The 24927-nt window shown below is 48.4% G+C and overlaps 1 protein-coding gene across 1 annotated transcript in view; it reads right to left on the bottom strand.

Annotated features, from left to right (window-relative positions):
• The window catches only part of ABCA12 (ATP binding cassette subfamily A member 12), a 155073-nt gene that overhangs the window by 9741 nt on the left and 120405 nt on the right, over positions 1 to 24927 (bottom strand). Inside the window, exons 40-50 of the mRNA XM_048483539.1 lie at positions 24191 to 24318; positions 21467 to 21554; positions 17922 to 18027; positions 13141 to 13195; positions 11056 to 11233; positions 7620 to 7735; positions 6937 to 7096; positions 4293 to 4561; positions 3502 to 3721; positions 2155 to 2264; positions 235 to 379 (exon numbers count right to left, since the gene is read on the bottom strand). Coding sequence (XP_048339496.1) covers positions 235 to 379; positions 2155 to 2264; positions 3502 to 3721; positions 4293 to 4561; positions 6937 to 7096; positions 7620 to 7735; positions 11056 to 11233; positions 13141 to 13195; positions 17922 to 18027; positions 21467 to 21554; positions 24191 to 24318 — 1575 coding nt within the window. The remainder of the gene's footprint in view (positions 1 to 234; positions 380 to 2154; positions 2265 to 3501; positions 3722 to 4292; positions 4562 to 6936; positions 7097 to 7619; positions 7736 to 11055; positions 11234 to 13140; positions 13196 to 17921; positions 18028 to 21466; positions 21555 to 24190; positions 24319 to 24927) is intronic.

Here is a 24927-nt window from a genome sequence, read left to right as displayed (position 1 = left end):
GGCCTTCTTAAACTAATGCAGTGCGGCATGTACATTTGTTCAATTAAAAATTTATCCGTTTTCACTGCCATTCCTTTTTCAGAAGCCGAACAAATGTTTCAGCACTGAAAACCGTTTGGGGAGGGAGTTTAATGACCTCACAAATTTCCAGCCAATGGGGTCTGTGCACCAAAAAGAAAGACTGCGTTTCCTCCAGGACCAGGCTGGGGAAAGCGAGTGCCCCAGTTTACTTACCCCTTTGATCTGCTTCTCTGGGATGCCATGGAGCCGAGCGTAGTAATACATGTGTTCCTCCACCGTCAGGAGATCATCAAGGGCGTCTTCTTGAGGACAGTAGCCAAACAGAGACCAGTGGGCATCGTCAACATCATTCAAGGATCTGAATTGCAAAAGATTTCATGTGTTTGGGAGCTGGAAGACTCAGGAAGGCAGAAAACACGTCTTTAAGTCCTGCGGGGTCAGGCGGAGGGAGGAACCACAAGGCCTGGCCCCTGACCCTGAGGCCTGGGGTCCAAGATCCCACTCGGAAAGGGGCCTACGAGCACACGTGGGCTCAGAACAGGGTGGGAAACCTGCAGGTATGGACCATGCTGTGGGGAGCATATACGCAGCTGCTCTTGTCTAGATGGAACTGCAAACACATGAAATGCCAGGCGAATTGATATTGAAGCCATCTCCTATTTACTGTCTGATTTGAATAAATATGTGACTGTTATATGCCAGAAAAGGTGGGAAAAGTAGAGCAAAACATGTCCAATCGACTTGTTGACGACTTAATTTGCCTTTGAAGTCGGAGCAGCAGTGCTGTAGGTGCACTCTAATCTGGAGAACCAGGTTTGGTTCTCCGCTCTCCCACTTGAGCTGTGGAGGTTTATCTGGGGAACTAGATTAGCTTGTGCACTCCAATACATGCTAGCTGGGTGACCTTGGGCTAGTCATAGTTCTTCAGAGCTCTCTTAGTCCCACCCACCTCACAGGGTGTTTGTTGTGAGTGGGGAAGGGAAAGGAGATTGTAATCCCCTTTGAGTCTCCTTACAGAAGAGAAAGGGGAGGCATACATCCAAACTCTTCTCTTCTTCTTTGTTAAAACCAGTGGCGTATTTACCCGGGGAAAAGGGGTACCCTCTGCCCCCGAGCGCCACCAACCTGGTCATGTGGGGGGTGCAAAATCAGCCCCCCATGTGACCAGGAAGACGACAGCAAGGTAAGAGGACGTCCTGCTGCCTTGTCGTCTTCCGGCACCCTCGACCCCGCCCATGTTGTCATTGACATGGGCAGTGTCGAGGGCACCCTCCCTGCTGCCCCCCCTTGCTCCTGGCTCCCGGGGAGCCGGCAGCTTGCAGTTCCTCCTGCCCTCCCCTCCGGGGAGGCAGAAAAGACTGCTGTCTATCGGCCTTCAGCAATTGCTTTTATAGCACTGAGGTGACACGGCACGTAGCCACACCCCCTAAGCATTACTGCCAATAGATATCTGTCTCTTCTACCTCCCCGGAGAGGAGGGCAGAAGGGACTGAGGCGGGAGCAAAGGGGGGTGTTAGCAATGGGGGCGCCATTTCCCCTTGGTACGTCTCTGGTCAAAACAGATACGCTACGCATATATTGATCTCCTTATATATTGCTACACTGATTCAGTGTTTACACATATTCTGTTTCCTTCAAGATGAATTTTAAGCAAACAAAGTCAATTGAACTGGACAAATGGAGACAAGGAAGGCACCGAGGAGTGTGGATCCTCATTTTGTGTCCTCTACTGACATCCTTCACTTCTAACAAGAAGCTCTCTCGCTCCTTCTGACTCGGGGTGGGCCCATCTGCGTCTTGTTCTGCAGACTTTTAAGAGCCAGCTTCAGAAACATGTTCAGAATAATCCAAGACAGCTCCAACCTCTTCATTTCTGCAGAGGACTAAACAGAAATGTGCAAGTAGTATCTGCAAGACTCACAACACGGCTTCCAGCAGAAACTCTTGGGATTCCGAGCACACTTCAGCAGATGCATGAAGTTAACTATCCCCAGTCTCTCAGGAGCGGGTTGGGGGAAAGGGCTGCCACGAGAAGGGAGACGCAAGGAAGTTGCATTGCATAATGGGGAAAAGAAATGCTTCCCTGGACTTCTTTCCTCATCTGCTTTGCAGTGAATCTATCCTCCTTCATACCCGTTTTCATCTCGGACCAGCAGCCTTCCACGAGATGGTCCAATGTCCCCTGTCAGCATTTTGAAAATCGTGGTTTTTCCAGCCCCATTCACACCAAGCAAGCCGAAGCACTAGATTGTGAGGGGGAAAGACATTTAGTTATAAAGTTTTAATCAATTCATTGTGAAACCAAAACAGCTAGCAATGAAGGGGATTGGAAATGGGAAATCTGATTTCATTTTTCCTCTTAATGGGAAAAAATGAGAATTCAAATGACAAAGTTTAAAGCAAAGTCCTTGAAATGTTGAGGTCATTTGAGGTTCCAATCAAAAGGCTGTTGAACATTCAAACACCAGTACTAGAATCCGGAATTCACACAGGAAGAAACCAAATCCATCAAATGAACACTTCTCTCACTTTTCACACACAGGAAATGTTTGAGGCAGGACAGACATTCCCTCCTTCTGGACTCTGAAGTCTGACCAAGGCCCTTTCCCCACTTACCTTAAGCCACGCGCTACTCTCCTCAAGTAGTGCGGGGTCCAGCTGCACTCCCCACTTCAGGGGCGGCGAGAACGCAGCCGCCCCGACGCTGCCTCTCTCGCGCCCCCTCAGGGCACGTAATTCCTGGCGCCTTTTGAAATGGCGCGGGGTCATGGGGAAGCCGGGGTGGATGCCAGGAATTGCGCGTGCTGGGAATTGCGCGCAGCAACCCTCAGACAAAGGTGAGTGGGGAAAAGGCCCTAGTTAACTCTCCAACTCCTCTGATTCATGTTTAGTGACCTTTGGCCTGAGTTCTCCCTGTTGACGTCATAACTGTTCCATCAAACCAACCCCAATCTCTTCTCAACACCGCAAAAAAAGTCTGGGAGGCTGCAAAGATTGACACTGTGGGGAGCTTGGTGGTAGTGGCATATCAGGGGGAAATGGTGCCTGGGGGAAATACCTGACCCGGGTGCCCACCCCCCCATGGGCCACTTCCCTTTGCAAGCCTTCAGGGGGCTCGGGGATGGTGGGCAGCTCGGTGGGCACCTGACGCCGGCTCCTGCACTGCCTGGCCTCCTTGCTGACAGGCCGGCCTCCGATAGAGGTGGGGAGGGTTGGAAGAAGCTGGCACCGGGGCAGCAGCCTGCCACAAGCCCGCTGAAGTGCCCCTCGGCTCGAGGGGTGCCTGACGGGTCTGTGGCAGGCTTCAGTGTGTGGAGTGCGATTTTGCACACACACGTTATCTGATGGATGGCGCCCAGGGAGAGAAGACAGCCTCTGTCCCTCTGGCAGGTACGCCCCTGCTTGGTGCAAATGGCTCCCTGGCACGCAGGCGTGGGCTCCTGCCAGCCTGGGCCAGCCTCAAAAGCTCTCAGCACAGACCTCTCCAGCTGGGATTCCAATGCTGACATTGCGGACGGCCACAATCCTTCGATGGGGAAGATGGTAGATCTTGGTGAGGTTCTGGAGCTGCAGCATATCATAGTCCGCCCTGTTCAGTGCGACGCGCTCGCTTTCGGCGAGGACATCTTTATCCTCCTCCTCCTCCTCAGCATCCTCCAGCTGGAGTGGCAGTTGGCCATGCACTTTGTCATAGAAGAATCTGGCAGTGCAGGAGACAACCGGGGTCAGTTTTACAGAGGAACTCAGTTTTATAGAGGAACTAATCCTCAAACCTCATCCACAAATCAGTGGAACGAGGGATTTCCCAGACTGAAAAGCTTCATAGTTTTCTCCGCACTGAAGGCCAGGGAACCAAACTGCTCGAAAGGGTTTGTGGGACCCGCCCCCCTCGCCCCCAGCCACATGGGCAGAGCGCTGCTGTTGGGTGTATCTGGGTTTCCCCTATATTGGCACTCCTTCCCTGTCCTATGAGGAGACAATTTGATGAGAACAACAATTGCAATCCACTGCATTTGACAGAAGGCAATGGGGAAAAGCTGAGTGGGGAGGAATCCACCTGGCAACTGTTAGGCGGCCATCATTAAACTGATATGTGGTTTCTGAAATTGGCCTGGTGCTACTTTTATCTGATTTACCAAAGAATTTTACAAGTCTACAGTGATTACATAAAACAAGGCGTCATGATAATTAATGGTCCCTTTATCCCCTTCCAGTCGATTCATTAGTCTGCTTCAGGCTGTGGTTTTGGAGCTATCCAGAAGATCACTTACTCTAATATTTTATACCAGACTTTTTGGACGGATCCATCATCGACCAAAAGGCGGATTGTGAAGAATAAGGTCCCCTGGAGGAAAAGCCCCAGCAGCTTGGAACTGATCCTGTCCAACTCAAAGGTCTTGTCTGGGTAAACCACACCGTAGGCTTTGAGGAACCCCATCAGGGCTTGGTGCTGCGACAGCTCGATCAAACCATTTCCAAAGCAGAATTGTGGAAACATCAGGAAAACATGTCTCAAGGTCTCAGCAAGATCATGCAAGCCCTGAAAGAAGCAAGATGGTTATGTTTCACCCCTGGTGGGTTACAAACGGACGGTGCATCAATGAACAGATGGAGCTGCCCCTTATGCTGAACTAGGACAGCAAAGTCTGCGTGGACTGCCAGGGCCTCAGGCAGGGTCCCTCCATCACCCATGGCCTGATCCTTCCACTGGAGGTGCTGCCGGGGACTCTGCATTTGAGGCAGATGCTGCACCACTGAGCCCCAGCCCCCACCCCCAGCCCCATTAACATTATTTGTGCAACGTACTATAGCAAAACGTCCATTGTTATGACAGCAAATATTTTTATGCCGCTCCCCACCTCCTCACCCAGGTAAGACCTTTCACAAAGGAAGTGGAAGCCAAGCCGGTCAGGAACAACCAATGGGACAGGTTTTGTTCTGCCCCCCCCCCCCCACCCCTCAGTGAATCTGTTTGAGGTGCCCTGTACTTGGCTAGGACAGAGTGGGGAAGACACAAGCCAGGTTCAACAGTTCTTACAGTGGGTTTATTACTTGAGACAAACAAGACCCTAACTCCTCCCTTGGGTCTATCTTAGTCAGAGTACTTGCTTGTCTTGCGCAGGTTTGAAGCTGTAGACTGTGTCTTCTCTTGGTTGCTTACAAGAAAGTCCACTGTGTCTTGCTTTCTTTCAGCTCTTTCAGTCTTTTTCCAGTTCTGACTGCTATTAAACTTAACTTGTGCTCTGTGGACCACCATATACTAATATGGATGTCACGAATATTCCAATCTCCAACTACCCTTAGCACCTCACTCAGACTGACTGGCTAGAACTAAACAGGGGATTGCTGGGTAAAGAAAGGAAACTGCCTATTGGGAAATATCTTAAAGGGACAGGGGCTAACTCAGGGGTCTGCTACCTGTGGCTCTCCAGATGTTCATGGACTACAGTTCCCATCAGCCTCTGCCTGCATACCCTCCCATAGAAGACTTAACAATGAACTAAAACCATGCTAGCTATGGGGAAACTAAAGCTTAATGGGGAAATAACAAAAGCCTCTCTGGGGGCATGACAGGTTTTGTCGGACCACAGGGATGCACGCACAAGCCCCCATTCATTGAAATGTGAAACAGGCATGCAGACCTTCACAGTCTCCCTGCCCAGGAGACTCACGTTCCAGTGATGAGCTTTGGTCCCTTCCTTGACTGGCAGGTTCACTCAATACAGGGGCATCCTGCGGCCACGTGGACCAAGAGCCTGACTATGCATCCCAGTCCCCAGGTGAACAGACACCAGGTGGGACCCGAGGGATGAAGATGGAACAGTTCAGAAGACCAGCCACATTTTCCTGGCTAGAAGCTTTTAGGAGACAAAGCTACATCAAAGGCTTTTGTGGCTGGCTGTTGAGGATTTCCGGGGCTGTGGTCTGGTGGTCTCAGCTCCGAACGATTTGCCTGCCTCTGCAGATGCACGGCATGATAAAATGGGTTACCCTCTGTGGCCCAGCATGACATGCCTCCAAAGACGCCAGCCACAGATGCAGGCAAAACGTTAAGGAACTGAAACCACCACACCACAGCCACACAGCCCCGAAAACCCACAACTGCCAGTCAAAGCTACCTTCACCGCTTCATCAAAGTGCCATCTTCATGCATCCCTGAGCGTTCCCTGGAGTCTCCCCTTTCCTGAACCCTTGAAGCCACCTTCACCGCAAGCAGGCCCTTTGTCCGCCTCCGTCAGACTCACTGCAGCTCCCAGGGCCTCTTTCTCGTCATCCTTCAACTGACGATCCCAGGGATTGAACCGGGGACTCTGTGGGCTTATTTTCATTTTGCCATTTATATTTTTAACATTTAAAAAAAATTCCCCGGGGAGCTTTTAAAACCAGGACAAAAGAGAGTTTAAGACAAAATGAGGAAGCATGTTGGGGTTTATTACCTATGTAAGTTTAGGCTTTGGTATAAGTTTATTATCTCTTTATAGGTTTGTTACCTATTAGGAGCCATGCTAAAATCCCAAAGGATGCACTTCCTTGGGTCCTGGTGGCGGTGTCCTTTTGGGACTTGAGAGCTCTGGTCTCCCATTTCCTTGATTAGGAAAAGGAATTGGCTGAAGAACCCGGAGGTGTTGGCCTCGCGGGGTCATTTCTGAGTGGAGCAGCAGCCCCCTCCCCCCCCCCGTCTCCCTCGGCCATTTGCAACAGACACGCACGACACAGAAGCTGCATTCTCTGCAGGGTGCCCGATCCTGTGCACAGCAAGCAGCTTTCATGTACAAGTTGAATAATCTGATGCAGGCAACTCCGAGCGCAGTCTTATTCGTCCTGTGTGGGACTCAATCTTAACTCCCTTGGACAACAGATTTTGTCCTCTGACATTTTAGGTAGAAGTTAAGAACCTGCCATTGGCCTTCTTACCTGATCAGTGGCCTTTTCTTGGGAAAGCAGAAACACCACCGAATGAGTGATGATGGTGTTGATGCCAAAGAACAAGTTGATACAGACATAAACTATAAAGGCCATTCCGGTTTCCTTGAAGATCCCAGCCAGCAAATACATCCATGAAAATGTTGCGTATCTGAACATCATCATCAGCAAGAAGAGAAAAGCACAGAACAAGAGAAGACAATGAAACCCAGCAAAGCATTTACTGGCTGACACTTCTAGTCCTGGTCGTTTGGGAGAAAAGGGGGCATTTTATTCACCACTAAGGACAGTCCTTTTGAAATTCTTTGTCACCAAGCAGAAAAGGACAACAAGATTGCCTGCAGTTAACTCTGAGTGATACACACACACACACACACACACACACACACACACACACACACACACACACACACACACACACACACACACACACACACACACACACACCAGGACCCGCCAGTGCTGCCAGCACTGGGTCACAGGTTTTCTTGGATGGAGCTCAGGACACAGGTCAGCCCCAGATTCAGCTCCCAAACAAAATTCAGGCCCACCCTCGCAGTTGTCGAAAAGTCAGTCTCAAAGCCACACAGCTCTGCTAAACCCACCCCCCAACCAACTCTGAACTCCTTCACGCGTTTTTCATTCGTGTTGAATGAGCTGTACTAAATCCTTACCCAAACAGAAACAGCAGAAGGAATACAGCCAACAAATTATTGTCGTTGAAGAAAGCCGGTATCTGAAAAGCTGAAATTACTCCAATGGAGAGTGAAACAGGTACCATAAAATAAGCCTGTGGAATGAAATAATGACAAGACTATATCATACATACCAGTTTCTTATAGCAACATATACAGATTACTTAAGGATTAAAACTAGCTTCTAAAGCATGCAAACAGCTGTGATTCCTCAGGGTACTGACAGAGAATCACACCATTTTGCTCTGAAATAATTAGCAGTCTTTGTGATTTTCTCCCTAATATAGATCAGAATCATCACTACACATGGGATTCATTATCCAGATTATTAAAATGACAGCATTTCCCTCCTTGTGCTGTGGGAAAGATGTGTCCAAGTGCCAGAGTGGGAACATAAGAACAAGCCAGCTGGATCAGACCAGAGTCCATCTAGTCCAGCTCTCTGCTACTCACAGTGGCCCACCAGGTGCCATTGGGAGCTCACATGCAGGATGTGAAAGCAATGGTCTTCTGTGGCTGTTGCTCCCAATCACCTGGGCTGTTAAGGCATTTGCAATCTCAGATCAAAGAGGATCAAGATTGGTAGCCATAAATCGACTTCTCCTCCATAAATCTGTCCAAGCCCCTTTTAAAGTTATCCAGGTTAGTGGCCACCTCCTCTGGCAGCATATTCCAAACACCAATCACACGTTGCGTGAAGAAGTGTTTCCTTTTATTAGTCCTAATTCTTCCCCGCAGCATTTTCAATGAATGCCCCCTGGTTCTAGTATTGTGAGAAAGAGAGAAAAATTTCTCCCTGTCAACATTTTCCACCCCATGCATAATTTTATAGGCTTCAATCATATCCCCCCTCAGACGTCTCCTCTCCAAACTAAAGAGTCCCAAACGCTGCAGCCTCTCCTCATAAGGAAGGTGCTCCAGTCCCTCAAGCTTTTTATTTTATTTAAAATATTTTAAATCTTATCTTTCCACCTGACCAGGGTTCCCAAGACAATGGACATAATAAACATGAAAACATTTGAACTATTAAAAACCATTAAAATTATGAAATAATTCAAGAAAAACACATACCGCATATACTTGAGTATAAGCCGACTTTTTCAGCACATTTTTTGTGCTGAAAAAGTCCCCCTTGGCTTATACTCGAGTATATATGATAATTCCAAGATGGTGGCTGGAGTTGGGGCTGCTGTGGGGATCCGGTAAGCATGTTGCTGCTTTTTTTCTAACTCACCAGAGAGCTGTAAAAACAAGCTGTAAGGACAGCTTGCATAGCATTACAACTAGGTTGTGTGTGTGTGGGTGTTAAAAGAAACCGAGGCATTTCTCTCCTAAGGGTTATTGGTGCGTTGCATTCTAGATGAATACAATTCTTCATACAGTAGTTTACTGCCAAATACTGATGTTGCTGAAGACAGACTAAACATCTCTTCTCCACTGTAACCACTGTTTGAATCTGGATCTGCTAAATGTTTCTGTTTTTATGAAAATATGTATATTTTTACAAAAATGCAGAGTGGGGTCAACAAAACTATGAGGAAAAAAATTCTCATCATTACCCACTCCCTCAAAAATGTGCAGTAATTATGATAAAAATATTTCCAGAGAAAAATTTGGTTAAAAACATAAGAACTATTGTCGAAGGCTTTCACGGCCAAAATCAATGGGGAATCCTGACCTTTTGCCTGCAAACAATCAATGGGAACAAAGGCCAGGCTACTTCTATTCAGATGCCCTCACCTATTGACCTTGCTATCTTCATTGTTACTCACATGCTAATGGGTGGATCCCACTCAACACATGTAAATCTAGCTTGCTAATTGCACCCTTTACTTGTTAACAGACAATGGTTCTTTCCCTCACTCTGGATACTCCAACAGGTATGTATACTCCACTTGCTTTACTACCATCAGATCCTCTGAAGATGCCAGCCACTGATGCAGGCGAAACGTCAGGAGAGAATGCTGCTGGAACACGGCCATACAGCCCGGAGACCACACAGCACCCCATAAGAACTATTTTCTGCAATGTCCTAAAATTAACAGAATTTTTCCAGGGCAACATTCCTGTGACAGCAGCCCTGACAGGAGCAGCCAGTAAGCAGAGCTCTTAGCAAAATACACACAGCTGGACGACATTTAAGACTGCCTTTTGCCTCTGTGCCTCTTTGCAATTTGGCCGAAGGGCATTTTTTTGTGCCTACAACTTAAAAGGAAACCAAAGTCTTGACCTTAATGGCTCACTAGTCTCTTATAAATGTGCTGAGCTTTACGCGCACAGACCAGATGACGTTTTAGCAGCTTCACACTATGCCAGTCGACGTCCCAAATATTCTAAATGCCTTTGTACAAAGTTAACATGTTCTATAAAGGTCAGTGTAACAACAGCAACAACAGAACAACAATAAGTAAGGATGGTGTGATAAATCAAGGAGTTTCATTCCAACCAGGATAGGTTTAAGTTCTTTAGTGCAGACAATTCTCCTCAACCTTCATACATCGCAATCTGCCTGCTATTCTCTTCAATGAGGGACAAGTTACCATGCACAGATTTCTGCACAGACAAACTGGAGGGAAGAAGATCAGTTCTCGGGGTGGGCTATGGGGCATTCCTGGGGGTGGTTAAAACCATAGTCAGCTTCCATTGGGCTTTTGGCCCGGGAACGCACCTGCCACAGGCCAATGACTTGTGCCACGATTGTCAGGACTGAGCCTGGCCGTGCGGATGGGGGAGGGGGCACTGCAAGGGGGGAATGTTTTACTGCTTGTTACTTTGAAGATGTCCGGTGCTCTCCCCCTCCCCTTCCACTCCAGGACTTCCCGGACACAGATCTTATCTGCAAAGGAGTGTGACCTCTTCCCAAGCCAGCAGTACTTTGTAGTGGAAATATAGTGGAAATTGTAGAGGCCATTTGTCTGTGGGCGGGGGGGGGGGGGGGGCCAGGGGGTTATAGGTGATGGATCTGAGCGAAGGGCTCAGATTCCTCTTCACGTTGTTGCCCTTCGCATCTTTTGGAATAAAGGCGTTAGAACAAATCTACAGTTTCTGTTATTTTTTTGGCCTGGGAACACCCCCGCCACAGGCCAATGACTCATGCCACAATAACAGGAGGCATAAGACTTTATTTCCTACGTAGCATCCCAGGCGGCAACAGGTTTTTCTGTGCCTCCTTGCTTCCAGCGCCACCCAGAGCTCCATTGGAGGAGCACAGTGCTGCCGTCGCAGCACCATCTTGGGGGCTGCAGAGCGCCCCCCGCCCCCAAATTTGGATCGCACTGTAAAAAATATTAAACCATTTACAGATTTCATTCGAGTGTCAGTTCAATATCACACTGAATATTTTGTGAAGCGGCTTTCACAATGCATTTTGTAATATGTCACTTTGGGTAGTCTGTGTAACAGATCAACTACTTACGAGATCATAAATGAAGTTGGTCACCCAGTAGCTCCGCACGCCAAGGCCTGAGATGTGCTGCAGCTGTTTGGCTTTATTCTGGTGCTCTTTCACCACATAAAGCACAAAGCTTGCTGTCGTGATGGAGTAGCCAATCAGGACAGACATGGAGACAATGATGTCCAGTAGACTACTGAGCCTAAAGAAGGAAAGCATTTTTTGCCAAATAAATATGTAGCCCTCATTCCTTCTACAGATACAATGCAGAGTGTTCATTTTGACTCTTTTGGTCCAGTGGTCATATTCCACTCAGTGCAACGACCACAGTTCCCAACAGGTGGCTCAGCGATGACTGGGTCAGCCCACTGGCCCTTCAGGCATCACAGAAGCCTCGAGAGAGTTTGGGTTCACGCCAGCTGCAGCTCTGGCACTTGCCTGTCACCATTTAGCATTCCATATTAGTGTGGGTATATCACACACAACTCCTCTGCTTCTTTGTTATGTTGGCTGCAGCTGACTTAGGAAGACCCTTTTCAGCCTGTCCCAGACACAGACACACTTCCACTCTGCCACTCATCCAAGAGAAAAGTCTGCATTTACTGCCATGTGCTGCACTTATGCTTCTCCACAGCATCACAGTACATTTATGCACCTCTGGGGGCTTCCATGGCTTTTCTCCAATCTTTCTCAAACCTGATACAAGGATCCTGTACTTTCTCAAAGGGTTCAGAAAAAATCATAGTTGGAAGAGACCAGGAGGACCATGAAGTCCAACCCTCTGCCATGTAGGAACACACAGTCAAGCCACCCATGGCAAATGGTCTAAAAAACCCTGTCTAAAATCCTCCAAAGGACACTCCACCACACTCCGAGGCAGTGCATTTCATTGTCAAACAGCCCTGACGGTCAGGAAGTTCTTCCTAATGCTTCGGTGGAAAGTCTTTTCCTGTACTTTGAATCCACTGCTCCTTGTCCTAGTCTCTGGGGCAGCCGAAAACAAGCTTGCTCACTCAGCCACTTGACAGCCCTTCAAATATCTAAACATGGCTATCATGTCACCTCTTAACCTTCTCTTCATACCCAGCTCCCTAAGTCTCTCCTTGTAGGTCGTGGATTCCAGACCTTTTACCATTTTGGTCGCCTTCTTCTGGGCCCGTTCCATCTTGTCAATATCCTTCTTGAATTGTGGTGGCCAGAACTCGACACAGGTGAGGTCTGACCCGTGCAGAACAGAGTGGTACTATCATTTTCTTTGAAAGATTGTAGTGCAGCCTGGATAGCTGCTGCGCGGGTGGGGAAAATCAGATTTCCTCGTGCACATGAAAGCCATTTTTACTGACCCTGTCCTGGCAGAGGCCATCTTCTTCACTGAGGCACCGGGGGAGTGGGCTAGTTATTTCTTAAAATAATTAGCACTGGTATTATCACCATAGCAATATACTGTTGTAACAATAAGTGCAGCAGGTTCTCTGAATTACCTGATTTTCTTTAAAATAAGTGTCTGGCGCTCTTTCCCTGGCAGGGATACAACAAAGAAAAAGCGCAACTTTGAAATCAAAGGGCTAGAAACTCAATTTAAAAAAACCCAATCTAGGCACTCAGAAAATCTGCTACATCTACAGTTACAACAGTATTGTGATATAAAAATGGCAATAAAATAAATGCAATACAAAATTGCAAAAAATGTAATGGCCGGGTTGGGGGGTGGGGATGGGGGTGGCCTCTGCTGGAGGTGGGGCGGGCCGGGCCGGGCCGGGCCGGAAAGACTGGCCATATGGAAGACCTGCTAGTGCTCCATTTTATCTGCAGCCACAAAATCCTCCAGCGCTTTCTCATGGATCAGGAGGGCACATGGGAAGGCCAGCCGTGGGAAGCAGTTCGCTCTCAGCTGCTGCCCTGGATGAGGAGCAGTCCACTCCACGTGGCTGTGACTGACCACTGGCAACTGGCCAGCCCACTGTAGGGGCTATGCCCTGCCTAGAATGGTCAAAGATCATAGGATCATAGCATTGGGAGAGATTAGAAGCACCACCCAGTCCAGCCCCCTGCCAAGCTTTTCTTTGGCATCGAATTCTACAAAGACAAAAGATAAAACCAGCATCTCACATGACTTGTTCCTGGCTCTCTCCACCGGGGTACGGATGAGCAACGACAGAAATGCCTAAAGAAAGAACAAAAGCACGTTTTGAAGCTTTTCCACCCGAGGTTTTTTGACTGCCTGGTCTGATAGTCATTTAGTTTACATCCAACCACGCTCAGTCGGCAGCTTCAAGGCCCGTCAAGACTTCTGCCTGAGGGAGGCAAGGCTCTGCACGCAGCCTTCCCGTGGTGGGGGTCCGGATCAGACGGGTCTCCCCTGTTCTCATGCCTGCGTGGAATCTGTGACCTGGACACTTCTTCCCATACTGCCCCACCAGGCCCCTCCGCTCGTCCGAGGGAAACCTACTGGAGATCCCTGGCCCAAAGGAGGCCCAGCTGGCTCCCACGAGGGTCAGGGCCTTTTCAGCCCTGGCCTTTACCTGATGGAACAAGGTCCCCAATGAGGTCAGGGTGCTGCAGGATCTGCATGAGCTCCACAGGGCCTGGAAGATGGAGCTTTTCTGCCAGCCCGACCGTTACCATCACTGGCCTCCCACGGGTGGGGTCGTCGGGTGGGGTTTTGGTGCCATCTGTTAGTGGTCTTAATGTTTTAATGATTGGTTGATGTTTTGCTGTTGTTTTAATTGTGCAGTCTTTTATTATTGTTTGCCGCTCTGAGCCCCAGTGGGGAGGGCGGGGTATAAATATAAATAAGTAAATAATCATGTTCAAATACGGCGCAACACACGGAGCCCCCAATATGTGGAAGCATCTTTTGAACAGAGGCTGCCCACCCGTGGGGAAAGTCATAACAGTCGCATAGACTGGACCAAGACATGAACATGATTGTGGGGAGTGGGACCCTCCAGTCCTCTTGCCTAGTGGCCAGCTCTGGGTTGGGAAAGACTTGGAGATTTTCGGGGGGGAACCGGAGGGGGAGGGCAAGGGTTGCAGAGGGCAGAACCCCACATGGGGAAAAAGGCCATGCAGCCCATCTGCCAAAGCAGCCATTTTATCCAGGGGATCTGACTGTGGCCATCTGGAGATCTCCAGGGGCGTTTCCCCACTCACCACGATCCCCCCTATGCCACGCGCTGCATCCCTGGCGCGCCCCTGGGCGTCCCCACGACCCCGCGCTCTGCGCAGGGTCATCAAAAGGCGCCGCTTACAAGAGCGCCAGGGATGCCGCGTGCTGAGGGGGCGTGACAGCGGCAGTGTCGGGACGGCTGCGCTGTCACCGCCCCAGTAATGGGGAGTGCCGGTGGACCCCACGCTACTTGAGGAGAGTAGCGCGGGGCTTAAGGTAAGTGGGGAAAAGCCCCAGGTTGCTAACTTGGAGGTTAGCAACCCAGCCCTTATGGGGCATGTGGCCAACTCGGCATAAAAGGTCTCTGGCATAAAAGGAAGCAGCAGTGGCATAGGAGGTTAACAGCAGGTGCATTCTGATCTGGAGGAACCGGGTTTGAGTCCCCGCTCTGCCGCTGAGCTGTGGAAGCTTATCTGGGGAATTCAGTTAGCCTGTGCACTCCCACACATGCCAGCTGGGTGACCTTGGGCTAGTCACAGCTTTTTGGAGCTCTCAGCCCCACCTACCTCACAGGGAGTTTGTTGTGGGGGGGGGGAAGGGCAAGGAGATTGTAAGCCCCTTTCAGTCTCCTACAGGAGAGAAAAGGTGGATATAAATCCAAACTCTTCTTCTTCTTCTTCTGGAGTCAGTCAAAGAGCTCTTGGTTCAGGATACTGAAACTCCAGTTCATTCCAGTTTGGGGCTTGTGCAGCCCATTCCTCCTCATAAAACCCCCAGTGTCATCCCATTAAATTATTCCATTCTGGTGGAATGGAAAAGGGAAAGGGAGCAAAAGGGAGAAGCTGCTAACTTAGGGTGTCTGCGGGGCACCTGCTGTTCTCCTGCCAGCTTGCTCAATCGCAAAGGGGGCAGCAGCAGGTTCCGGTTCCACCACTACTCCTCCTCCTCCTCCTCCTGCTCCTGCTCCTCCTCCTCCTCCTCCTCCTCCGCTCCCCCTGGCAGCTGCCCCAAACACCACTCAGCCTTAACCAAAACCAATTATTTTTTCCCTTTTTTTGGGGGGGGGGGGCTTTGAATGCGAGCTTGGGGCTTCCCCTAGGTCTGCAGGAACATGTCTGGCACAGGGGCACAGATTCAGAATTAAATATGTAATAATATACTCCACATTCAAGACCACGGGGCAGATTCTAACGACAGAGTAAAATTTTTAAAATGTGGAATTTGTTGCTTGAATTTCTACATCAAAATTGAACCAGACCGAATCAGATTGGAAGGGTTTACGGCTCAGTGGTGCGCACGGAAGGAAACAATGTCAGTGCTTAAATTCCGTCGGTGGACCCTTCTAGAGATTTGTTTCTTTATCAGAAATGACTTCTTGTTTTCTGTCTTGCAGGTGACCTTTTAAAAGCAGGCCGCCCGTCTGCTAAGAAGTAAGAAGAATAGGAGGAGGAAAGGAAGAACAGCCAGGCGCTTCTCACAGTTCACGGGACAGGAAAGTTTTCCTTTAAATGCTGTGACTTTTCCCCCTCCCTACGGTGAATGGAAAAAAGTCTTTAGTCTGTAACAATGAAGTACAAACAACTAGAAAGCATTTTCTTCTCTCAGAAATAAAGGAGATACCGTTTGCCTAAGCTGCTAATGCTCCACTATAAAGCCATTTTCTCTTGACTGCAGCTTAGACTAGAAGTCAAAATTTCCATTTCAATACATATTTTTTTGAAGCTTGGAAGATGGAGCAGCACAATATCCATAAGTCTAAAGCCATTATGATTTGCTTAGTGACAGTGGAAAAACCTCTTTTATGTGCCTTTTTAAATATATGAAGCCTAAGCCAGGCCTCAAAGGCAGGATTGCCCCCTATTTCAAACGGCTGAAATGACAGCCCGCTTTGATCTGGCTGTTTCAAGGGTTCTTAAGCTGTCATTTATTTGTCAAAGTCAGGAAGGGCTCCAGCAGCCTGAAAGGTGCCAGGGAGGACGTTCCATCAGTTGGGTCAGCCTTCATCCAGGCTCCACAATCCCTGTCCAAGCTACAGTCTATCTAGCCTTGAGACAATGTCTGCTCTGGGGGTCCTCGACCTTTCTGAGCCTGCAGACACCTTTGGGCACCTGACAGCCAGAAGCCAAAACCACTTTTCCCAGTGAGTCGTAGCCAGGGGTGTAGCTAGGGGAAATGGAGCCCGGGGCAGACTCTGAGTTTTCCGCCCTCCCACGGGCCCCTGCACTGCTGCCACCGCCCCCCCCCCCCCTGCGCCCCACTTACCTTAGCTGGTGGCAAGGCCTGGTGGGGCGGGGCTGGGTAGGGGCATGCACAGCGGCCTCCGCTGGCTTTGGAAGGGCAGGGCGAGGGGGGGTTGGGGGTGATTTTCTACCCCCCACGTGACCCCAACGGCGTCCGCCCGGGGCGCCTGTCCCTACCCCACCCCGCGGTAGCTACGTAGCAGTTCCCCATTAAAATTGACCAAGAATACCGAAACTTTAGAAAAAGCCTGCCATTTTCCAGCTAGTTATAATTCCTTTCCCCTGATTGACTGAACTATTCCCTCCCCCAGTAAGAAGTGTCCGACTCTCCTGGGGCCGTTGGTTTGAAGGAGCTGAGTGGAGTTCTGACACAGGGCGGCGTGTCCACACAACCACAACACAGAGCCTGCAGGAGGCAGAGCCAGCCACAAAACCTCTTAACTGTGATCACAGCTCTTCAGTATTTCAGCCAGAAGCACCTTTTAAAATCAACATATTGTCTCAAATTATTCTCTTACACATGTATGGCTTATCTCCAGTCGCCCACGGAAGTTCCTCATGCGGTGGGTGGCACCTGCTGCCAGTGAGGTTTTCAAAAGACTGTGCTGCTGATCCATTTCCCAGTGGCCAATCAGAGGCCTTGCTGGGCAAAAGCCCCGCATGAAAGTATTGTGCATGTGTAAGTGCAGCCAAGTCAGAGCCGACTTATGGTGACTCCAGCAAGGCACTTCCAAGGCAAGGTAGAAGCAGAGGTGGTTTGCAGTTGCCTTCCTCTGCTTCTTGATGGTCTTCCTTCCACATACTGACCCTGTGTAGCTTCCAAAATCTGATAAGATTGGGCTATACCATGCCACCTTTCTTCCCCCAAAACCTTGTACACATCATAATAACATTTGGCTTCCGTGGGCATCATGTTTGGGACCCTATTAGATTAGCCAACGACTTTTGACTCTAGTAGCACCCAGTGAGGATAACTAATCAAGAGCAGCCCTTTTGCTGGGCGAGGCCCAGCATGTTATGGTATGTGAAAAAGAGGGTTCATCTCCTAGACAGCAGATAGCTGGGACAGCAACGGAGCCAGAAAGTCTGGAGCAACTTATGATAGTCGACCTTTAATGTGATTGGCACAAGAGACTGTGACTTTGGTCCTATGGCAGACTGTTGCTGGGCAAAGTGCTAGCTTGAACCATTATAAAGGCAGTGTGTAGAACTCTGCATGTATCGTTAGGCTTCTGATCTAGTGCTTAGTGCTCAGTCCTGTGTCGCTTAATAACTTTGCATAGTGTATTGTATGCTGCAACTATCAAGTAAAGCCTTCCTGTGGAAAGAACATCTCGGGTGAAGTGTCTTATTCCTAAGAAGGTGGGGGGCTGCTGAGTGCATGCAGTTGGACTACTAGGCCTACTTGTCTACTATGGGTAGCTCTGCTCTACTCTGCTGATACAGCACCCCAACGGGGGTTGTTCAGCCATCCTGCAGAGAAGCCGAAGCCTCTTGCCCTGCCATGGCAAAATGGCTGCCAAACGCTGTTGAGAACCTACCGTAGGCGGAGGACTTCTCCTTCGGCAAGTTGGCTCGGAGTATGAAGTTGTTCAAGCTGTTCAGGAAGGCTGGGAGGCTGTGGTATCCTTCTGGATTATACCAGACCTACATTGACATTCCAGAGGCAAAGACAAAACAGGGAGAAATCAGTTTGGCTTGGGGATAACCTACTGGGAAAAGTTTTCCCCTGAACCCTCAATGTCTGGACATGCCTCTTTGCCTGCCTTTTCTCAGAGGCCTGGCATCTGTACCCCTCAAGCCTCAAGCAAGAGACAAGAGGGTTCATTTCAAATATACGGATGCCCGTGCCAGGGGAGGGCATCCTTCTGTGCTAGGAAACGCACCAGAAGGCCTTGGTCTCATCTGCCTCTCAGGGTTATGGTGATAATGAAAATAAACCTCCAAGCTTGCTGCCCTTTGCTTCTTGTGATGCATGAAGGGGACCGGGGCTGCTGCTCTTCATGAGAGAATGAGCTCCATCAGGAGCAAGGGCATGCATCACTGAATGGCCTTGGAAGAACTGAATGGGCTTTCTTTGGCAAACTGTATCTGCAGAAAGAACTTGTGCTGCGTTTTGTGTGTACAGAAAGGCAGTTGGGAGACCATCACTTCCACTCAGTGCAAGCAGACAGCAAGGAGGAATTCTAGTGCTGCATCTCTTCCTGCAAGGACTTTTGTGGGTGTGGAAATCCTCTGTGGAATCCAAGCTTATGGCTGTGCAGGCTTCCTTGGAGATAGGTCCAGTGCAGCTCAGTGGGGCTCACTTCTGAGAAAATATGCATCAAACTGTCTGGGCTGGCACAGCATCACTCCGTTTAGCTGAGTTGGAGCCCAACCCTGCTGCCTTTCCCAGCCATCCGCCCACTCAGATCTGTCGTGCCGAAAGAGCTCCTTCCGCTAGCCTGGTCCCAACACTTCCCCCCTCCTTCTGATGACGTGAAGTGCCACCCCCCTGGCAAGACACAGCCACAATCTTGTGCCACTGTAAAATGGAAAAACAAAATCTTCTTCCAAAAAGCCACTCAAAAGCCTGGAAGAGCTATGAACACGGAATATCTGTTTTTATGGAGCCACTTGCCGAACAGAACCACCCTTGAACGTGGACTGCAGAGGCAGCGGCACCTCCAAATCAACGGAGTGCCCTTTTGACAAGGGCTCCCACCCCCCCACCGGGCCTGCAGCTGAGTACGTTTTTCGCACATGAATGTTTATAAAACGAATGTTATAAAACGTGAAGTGCTGCAAGAAAAAAAAAGTCAGCTACGGAGACAGCTGCACAAAACCAGCCCCCTGCAGTTGCAAAGAGGGGCTCACGCCACTTCCTGGGGTCTTCTTCTGTCATTTATCGTTCCACACAAAATGTGAGGTCCTGCTCTAAAATGCTGCAGAGATGTGGGCAGATCGTGCGGGAAACGGAAAGAATGTTGGACAGCATGAAATAAGGGAGAAAATGAAATTAATTGCGATTCAAATCCAACCTACAGGCAGTTCCCAGGAATTTACTGTATTTTGTGAAATGCTTCACTATTTAAATAGATTCTCATTACCACTCTACTTCAGAAAGCAAACAGATTCTTACTGATTGGTTTATTTCTAACCTGCCAAATTTTGCATTCAGTGCCACAGATCTATCCCTCACCTGCCTCTTAAGAGGGTGAGTGGGAGCTTTCTAGAGCAATACCATCACTAGGGTTGCATATCTGGCAAATAGGGTTGCCAACTCCAGGTCTGGAAATTTCTGGAGATTTGGGTAGTATAGACTGGGAAGAGCAAGGTTTGGGGACAGACCTCAGCAAGGTATCAGATGAGAGAGTTCACCCTCCCAAGCAGCTATTTTCTTCAGGGGAACTGAGCTCTGTTGCCTGGAGATCAGCTGTAATTCCCCAGCTCCCACCTGGAGGTTGACAACCCCCCCCCCCGATGACATCAGTGGGCCTCACAGCCTGACCAGGAAGGACAAGACTGGGCTGAACATCTCTGCCAGCCACGTGACATTAACTGAGCTTGTCTGATGCTCATGGGCAGAGGCAAAGAGCAGGTGCACTCTAATCTGGAGAACCAGGTTTGATTCCCCACTCTGCCACTTGAGCTGTGGAGGCTTATCTGGGGAATCAGATTAGCTTGTGCACTCCAACATATGCCAGCTGGGTGACCTTGGTCTAGTCACAGTTCTTCGGAGCTCTCTCAGCCTCACTCACCTCACAGGGTGTTTGTTGTGGGGGGGAAGGGAAAAGAGATTGTAAACTCCTTTGAGTCTCCTTACAGCACAGGGGGGGGGGGGGGGGTATAAATCCAAACTCTTTGTCTTCTTCCCCAGCCTTGTAGCCTGTGGCCTTGGATCACCCAGCCCAAGGGGGCCACCACCAGCCCAAGAGGTAGCTGGTTATTTCAGTTGTTTGATCGCATTGTACTATTATAAGCTGTTTCGAGTCCCCATGGGGAGAAGTGTAGCGTATCAATATCTACGTACATAAAAATATAGTACTTCATACCATCTGCTTTGCAGAATGTGAAGCTCTAGGAATAGTGGCATGCCAAATCTGTGGAGTTTCTTTGCGGCTGGGGGGGTGATGTTTACCTGGGGAAGGATACTTGGTGAACGTAACATTTTAGTGCAGATGGGAGTTTGTGGATACAGGGGTGGGGATGCATATAGAAGGCCGGGATTTGACAAGGATGCTTGCTGCTTATGTGATCTCCCCTGAGCATTGAGAGAGATGCTAGCACAAGGGCACCTATTCCCTCTGCTGCTTCTTTAATATTGCGCCGTACCAGATCAATGAGGCACTGAACTGCACTCCTGTCCGGCTTGTTACAGAACAAGAACATTGAATTGGTGGTGTAGCAGAGTCATGAGTAGAAGAAACCAGTAAGGGCTGTCTGTCTCCACCTGGCTACACTTCCCTTCAACAACCCTGCACTGGTGATCGGGGAGGACGTGTGGCCAATGTTCTCCACTAGTAATTTGCTTTGTTTCCCATTTCTGTAATCCTAGTTCCAGTCTACTCTTTGTTAGCGGCCTATTGATTGCATTAATTCAACACTGCAGTAACCACCTGGAGTCTCAATGAAAAGGGGAGACAGCAAACTACAAAATAAATAAGTCCAGAACAGGGGGCCAAGCAATTTGTGATGCTTCTGTTTCAAATCCGCATATCAAAACAAGCTAAACCAGGCTTTCTAACTAGCTAAATAAAGCAGCCACAATCCACAGTCTGCCAGACGATGCTTCTGGCTCCATCTCAGCCGTGAGGCTCCAGCCTTTCCCGTGTTGTACTTCCCAGGTGTAAAGTTTTAACACCTTGTGCATGCTGAACCATGCAACACATGTGTCCATATGACATGGGCGCATAAATCATACATGGGCCATGTTGGACATATATTTGTCAAGGATCATCATTCGAACTGTGAAGTAGCTGGTAAAAATATCTAAAAGTGCTCCCAGGGCCTTGTTTTTTCTGGCGTTCATATCAAAAGGGCTGCTAATAATACTCAGCATGGAACCCGTAACATTTGCATTCATTGTCCCCTGAGAACAGCTGACCTTTGTTAGTGTTCTGTTCGCTGGCACAGGGTTAATGTCGAACTGGAGGTCGCTAGTCAAAGGCATTCCAAAACTCCAACCACCATACCTGGAAAGAGGGAAAAGGACTTGAGGAAGTACACGCTCTCAAAAATCATAGAACTTCGATCTCCCATGTAATAAATCAATTTATGCCATGGAAGCAGCTGGAACAAGGTAGATTAACAGCCGAGGGGAGTGTGGTGATTGGTGTGCAGAGTGGGGTGGGGGGGTTGTTGGCTTTTTCTGTCCTCCTTTCTTGGCCATGCCACCCCTAAGAGGATACTCGCATCTCCTCTGCCACCATTTACTTGCAAAGGTGAACAAGAGCCTGGTAAATAAATACTGCCAGTAGGCATAAGATAATCAGACACTGAGACCAATGTTTAACAAGAACCAACTTTGCAAACATTTATTTAAAAGGATTATATTTATTTTATGTATTTTATTTTATTTATACCTCACCCTCCCCTGGCAACCCACCAGGTTGCTTGTTTCCTTTCCTAGCAGTGTTCGCCTGGGGTGGAGGCTACAGAAAGGGGAACTGGGGCTCCTGCAGGGACCAACAAAGGCAGACTGTATTTAGGTTGTAGGAGACCTATATCTAGATAGCAGGATTCTATGATTTCATCATTTCTCCCAGCATGGCCAATTGGCCATGCTGGAAGGGGCTGATGGGAATTGTAGTTCATAACATCTGGAGTGCCAAAGGTTCGCCACCACTGGTTTAGGGGAAACCAGCACAGAGATTGCCGAGGGAAAGACCAATTCCTTGGCTTTTCCTCCTTAATAAACTCAAATAGCCAACTTCCTGCCATCTAGTTTCCAACCCAAGTTTGCATTCAGAAAGGCCTGCATGAATGGCTCAAAGTCCTCCTTCTGGTCAGGCTGCCCTATAGACCTATACGAATGGGCCATCTAGTCCAGTGTTTCATTGCATGAAGCAGCCAACCAGAATCCCCTGATAGATTTCTCCTCCATGAATTGGTCAAAAGTCTCATTTGAAGATAGTGGCCATCAATGTGACAAAACTGTTCATTGCAGGAATCCCTAGAATTTTAGAGCAGACCTGTGACTTGGTCAGTCTGGGCCCTGTGGCTGCATGCTAGGAAAACAGGGAGTCCAGCCTGATAGCTGATAACCCCCCTGCTTTTGTGTGGCTTGCTTGGTGTTTGTGTTGCATGATACATTTCAAAAGAAAAGGGCACCGTAAGCCACAGTTAGTTAATTTTGCTTGCTGACTGATGGAAACACTGCTTGTATACCTATAATTGCAAAGCATTTAATCAAAATGTAATATATATTTTTGGGATTATGCAAGAAAAGAAAGCATCCAATTCCTAGGATTCTTCAGGGACCTTATCAAAGGCAGCCCTTTGAGGCTAGTGATTTCACATAAGCATCAGACACGTAGGATGACATAATTGCTGTCCATGAAATTCTGCACACACAATAGCCAACATATTGATGATTCTGACATCATGGCAAAACAGATGTTGTACTGCCTCAAGTCAACAAACCACCTACAAACGCTAGTTTGAACTCATAATCTGACACTTAACAACAAACTATGGTTTCTTAAGACCTAATAAATCATAGTTTTTCTGACCTGTGATTAATGTGATTGGCTGAATTCTGTTGTAACACTAAACTTTGGTTTATCATTATGGGAATGAGACTTTCAAGTCTTTGGTTTTTCACATTCTCTGTCACTGTCTCTTTGAATTGGACAAAATAAAAAAATAGTTTTATCTCTTGCCTACAAATCAGGATTCCAAACCACGGTTTGATGCTAGCTGGGGAGTCTAGTCTGCAGACAAGAAAAAACAATCATCGTGTGCCATTTAATCTGGTCTGGACAAAACAAGACATTCTGGTTTGTTGGGAATGTGAAAATCCCACCAGTGGAGAAAGAAGAGTTTCCGCAGGGCCTGTAAGACGGAGCTATTCCACCGGGCTTTTTCTGGAGGCCAACTGGGCTAATATCTTTTTTTTGGCCTCCCAGAGAATATTTGAGTTAAGTCACCATCTTGTCTGTTTTATGCTGTTGTTTATACTGTAGCTGTGTTTTTATAATGTTAGGATTTTATTGCTGTTTTAACTGTTAGTCTTGTTGTGTGCCGCCCTGAGACCCTCGGGGATGGGTGGTGCAAAAATTAAAAAAATAAAAAAGGGGGCAGAAAAGCAAGTTCCATACAAACTGTAAGAATATGAATGATTGTGCCTATGCTTATGCGTGTCCAAATAATTTTTTTTTAAGTTCTGAAGCCTGTTCCTATAAGGACTAACCACAGCTTGTTGTTACAGTTGAATGACTTGGAGATCCAAAGTCTTGTGAGTGGAGCAAAGATCCTGGACTGAGGCCTCCCTGCACCCTGCAGCAGTTCCTGGGGAATTCTGCTCCCCAAGGTCAGGAGACCTCACAAGCAGTGCAGGGAGTACAGTGGGTGACTGCAGCGGGAGGAGGGAAGCATCAAAAATCACCCTCTCCCTGTATTTGCGGAAGTGCTGCTCCTCTAGCATAAATGCCATCACATCAGTGGAAATGTCCATTCAGCTCTAAACCTCTGCCCCAAACACACCCAAGCATCAAACACTTCTAAATGAACTTCAGTGACAGAACAGCAGCAGGGGAAAGCAGGGGAAAATCAAACACATAAGACATTACTAGAAGGCGAGTGAGGATGAAGAAAGAAAGAATGGTACCTCTTCTGGACAAAGTCCTTAGCAGTTGCTAGAAGGTATGTCTCAACATCATGGCCAGTGAGGTTATAAACTATCCGGGATGAGAAACTTCTTTTGTGAGGAGGAGAAAAATTAATCTTTGGGCAGGTCTAAAAAAAGGTGGTGATAAAATGCAAAGAGAAAATCAGAACTAGTTTAAGCAAAGAACACCCATACAGATGAAACTGACTATATTACCCTGCAATGGACAACTAGTCATCATAACATACGTTGTAACTTGCACATTTAGAAAGAGAAAGAAAATATTCCAAACATCTCTGCGTCAGGTTCTTAAATAACTAAAACACTTGTAGACTTCTATTTGGTTTTGTCCTGACCTTGATGGCCCAGGATAGCCCGACCTTGTCAGATCTCTGAAGCTAAGCAGGGTCAGGCCTGGTGAGGACTTGGATGGGAGACCCACAGGTTCTACCAAGGCGTGTGGCCTGATTGGCGGGTGCCCTGAAGTGGTGCCATGGCACGCAGTATTCGGGGAAGGGCCAAGAGGTCTGCTGGAGTGGCAGCAGGGCAGGCCTCACTGCAGCTGATACCCTGAAGCCGCTGCCTTCCCTCGCCAACATCGGAAAAAGGGGGTTGGGGTACAGTGGGGGGGCACGCAGTGGGGGGAGCAAACCAACGGTTCATCTGATTGGATCCCACCACTGGAGACAGGCAATGGCAAATCTTGACCTCTGCATATCTCTTGCCTTATGGAAAAC

Source organism: Sphaerodactylus townsendi, linkage group LG02, assembly GCF_021028975.2.
Source record: "Sphaerodactylus townsendi isolate TG3544 linkage group LG02, MPM_Stown_v2.3, whole genome shotgun sequence".
Taxonomy (NCBI): domain Eukaryota; kingdom Metazoa; phylum Chordata; class Lepidosauria; order Squamata; family Sphaerodactylidae; genus Sphaerodactylus; species Sphaerodactylus townsendi.
Note: the sequence above shows the minus strand (reverse complement) of the source record. Positions and strands in the feature narration are given on the sequence as shown.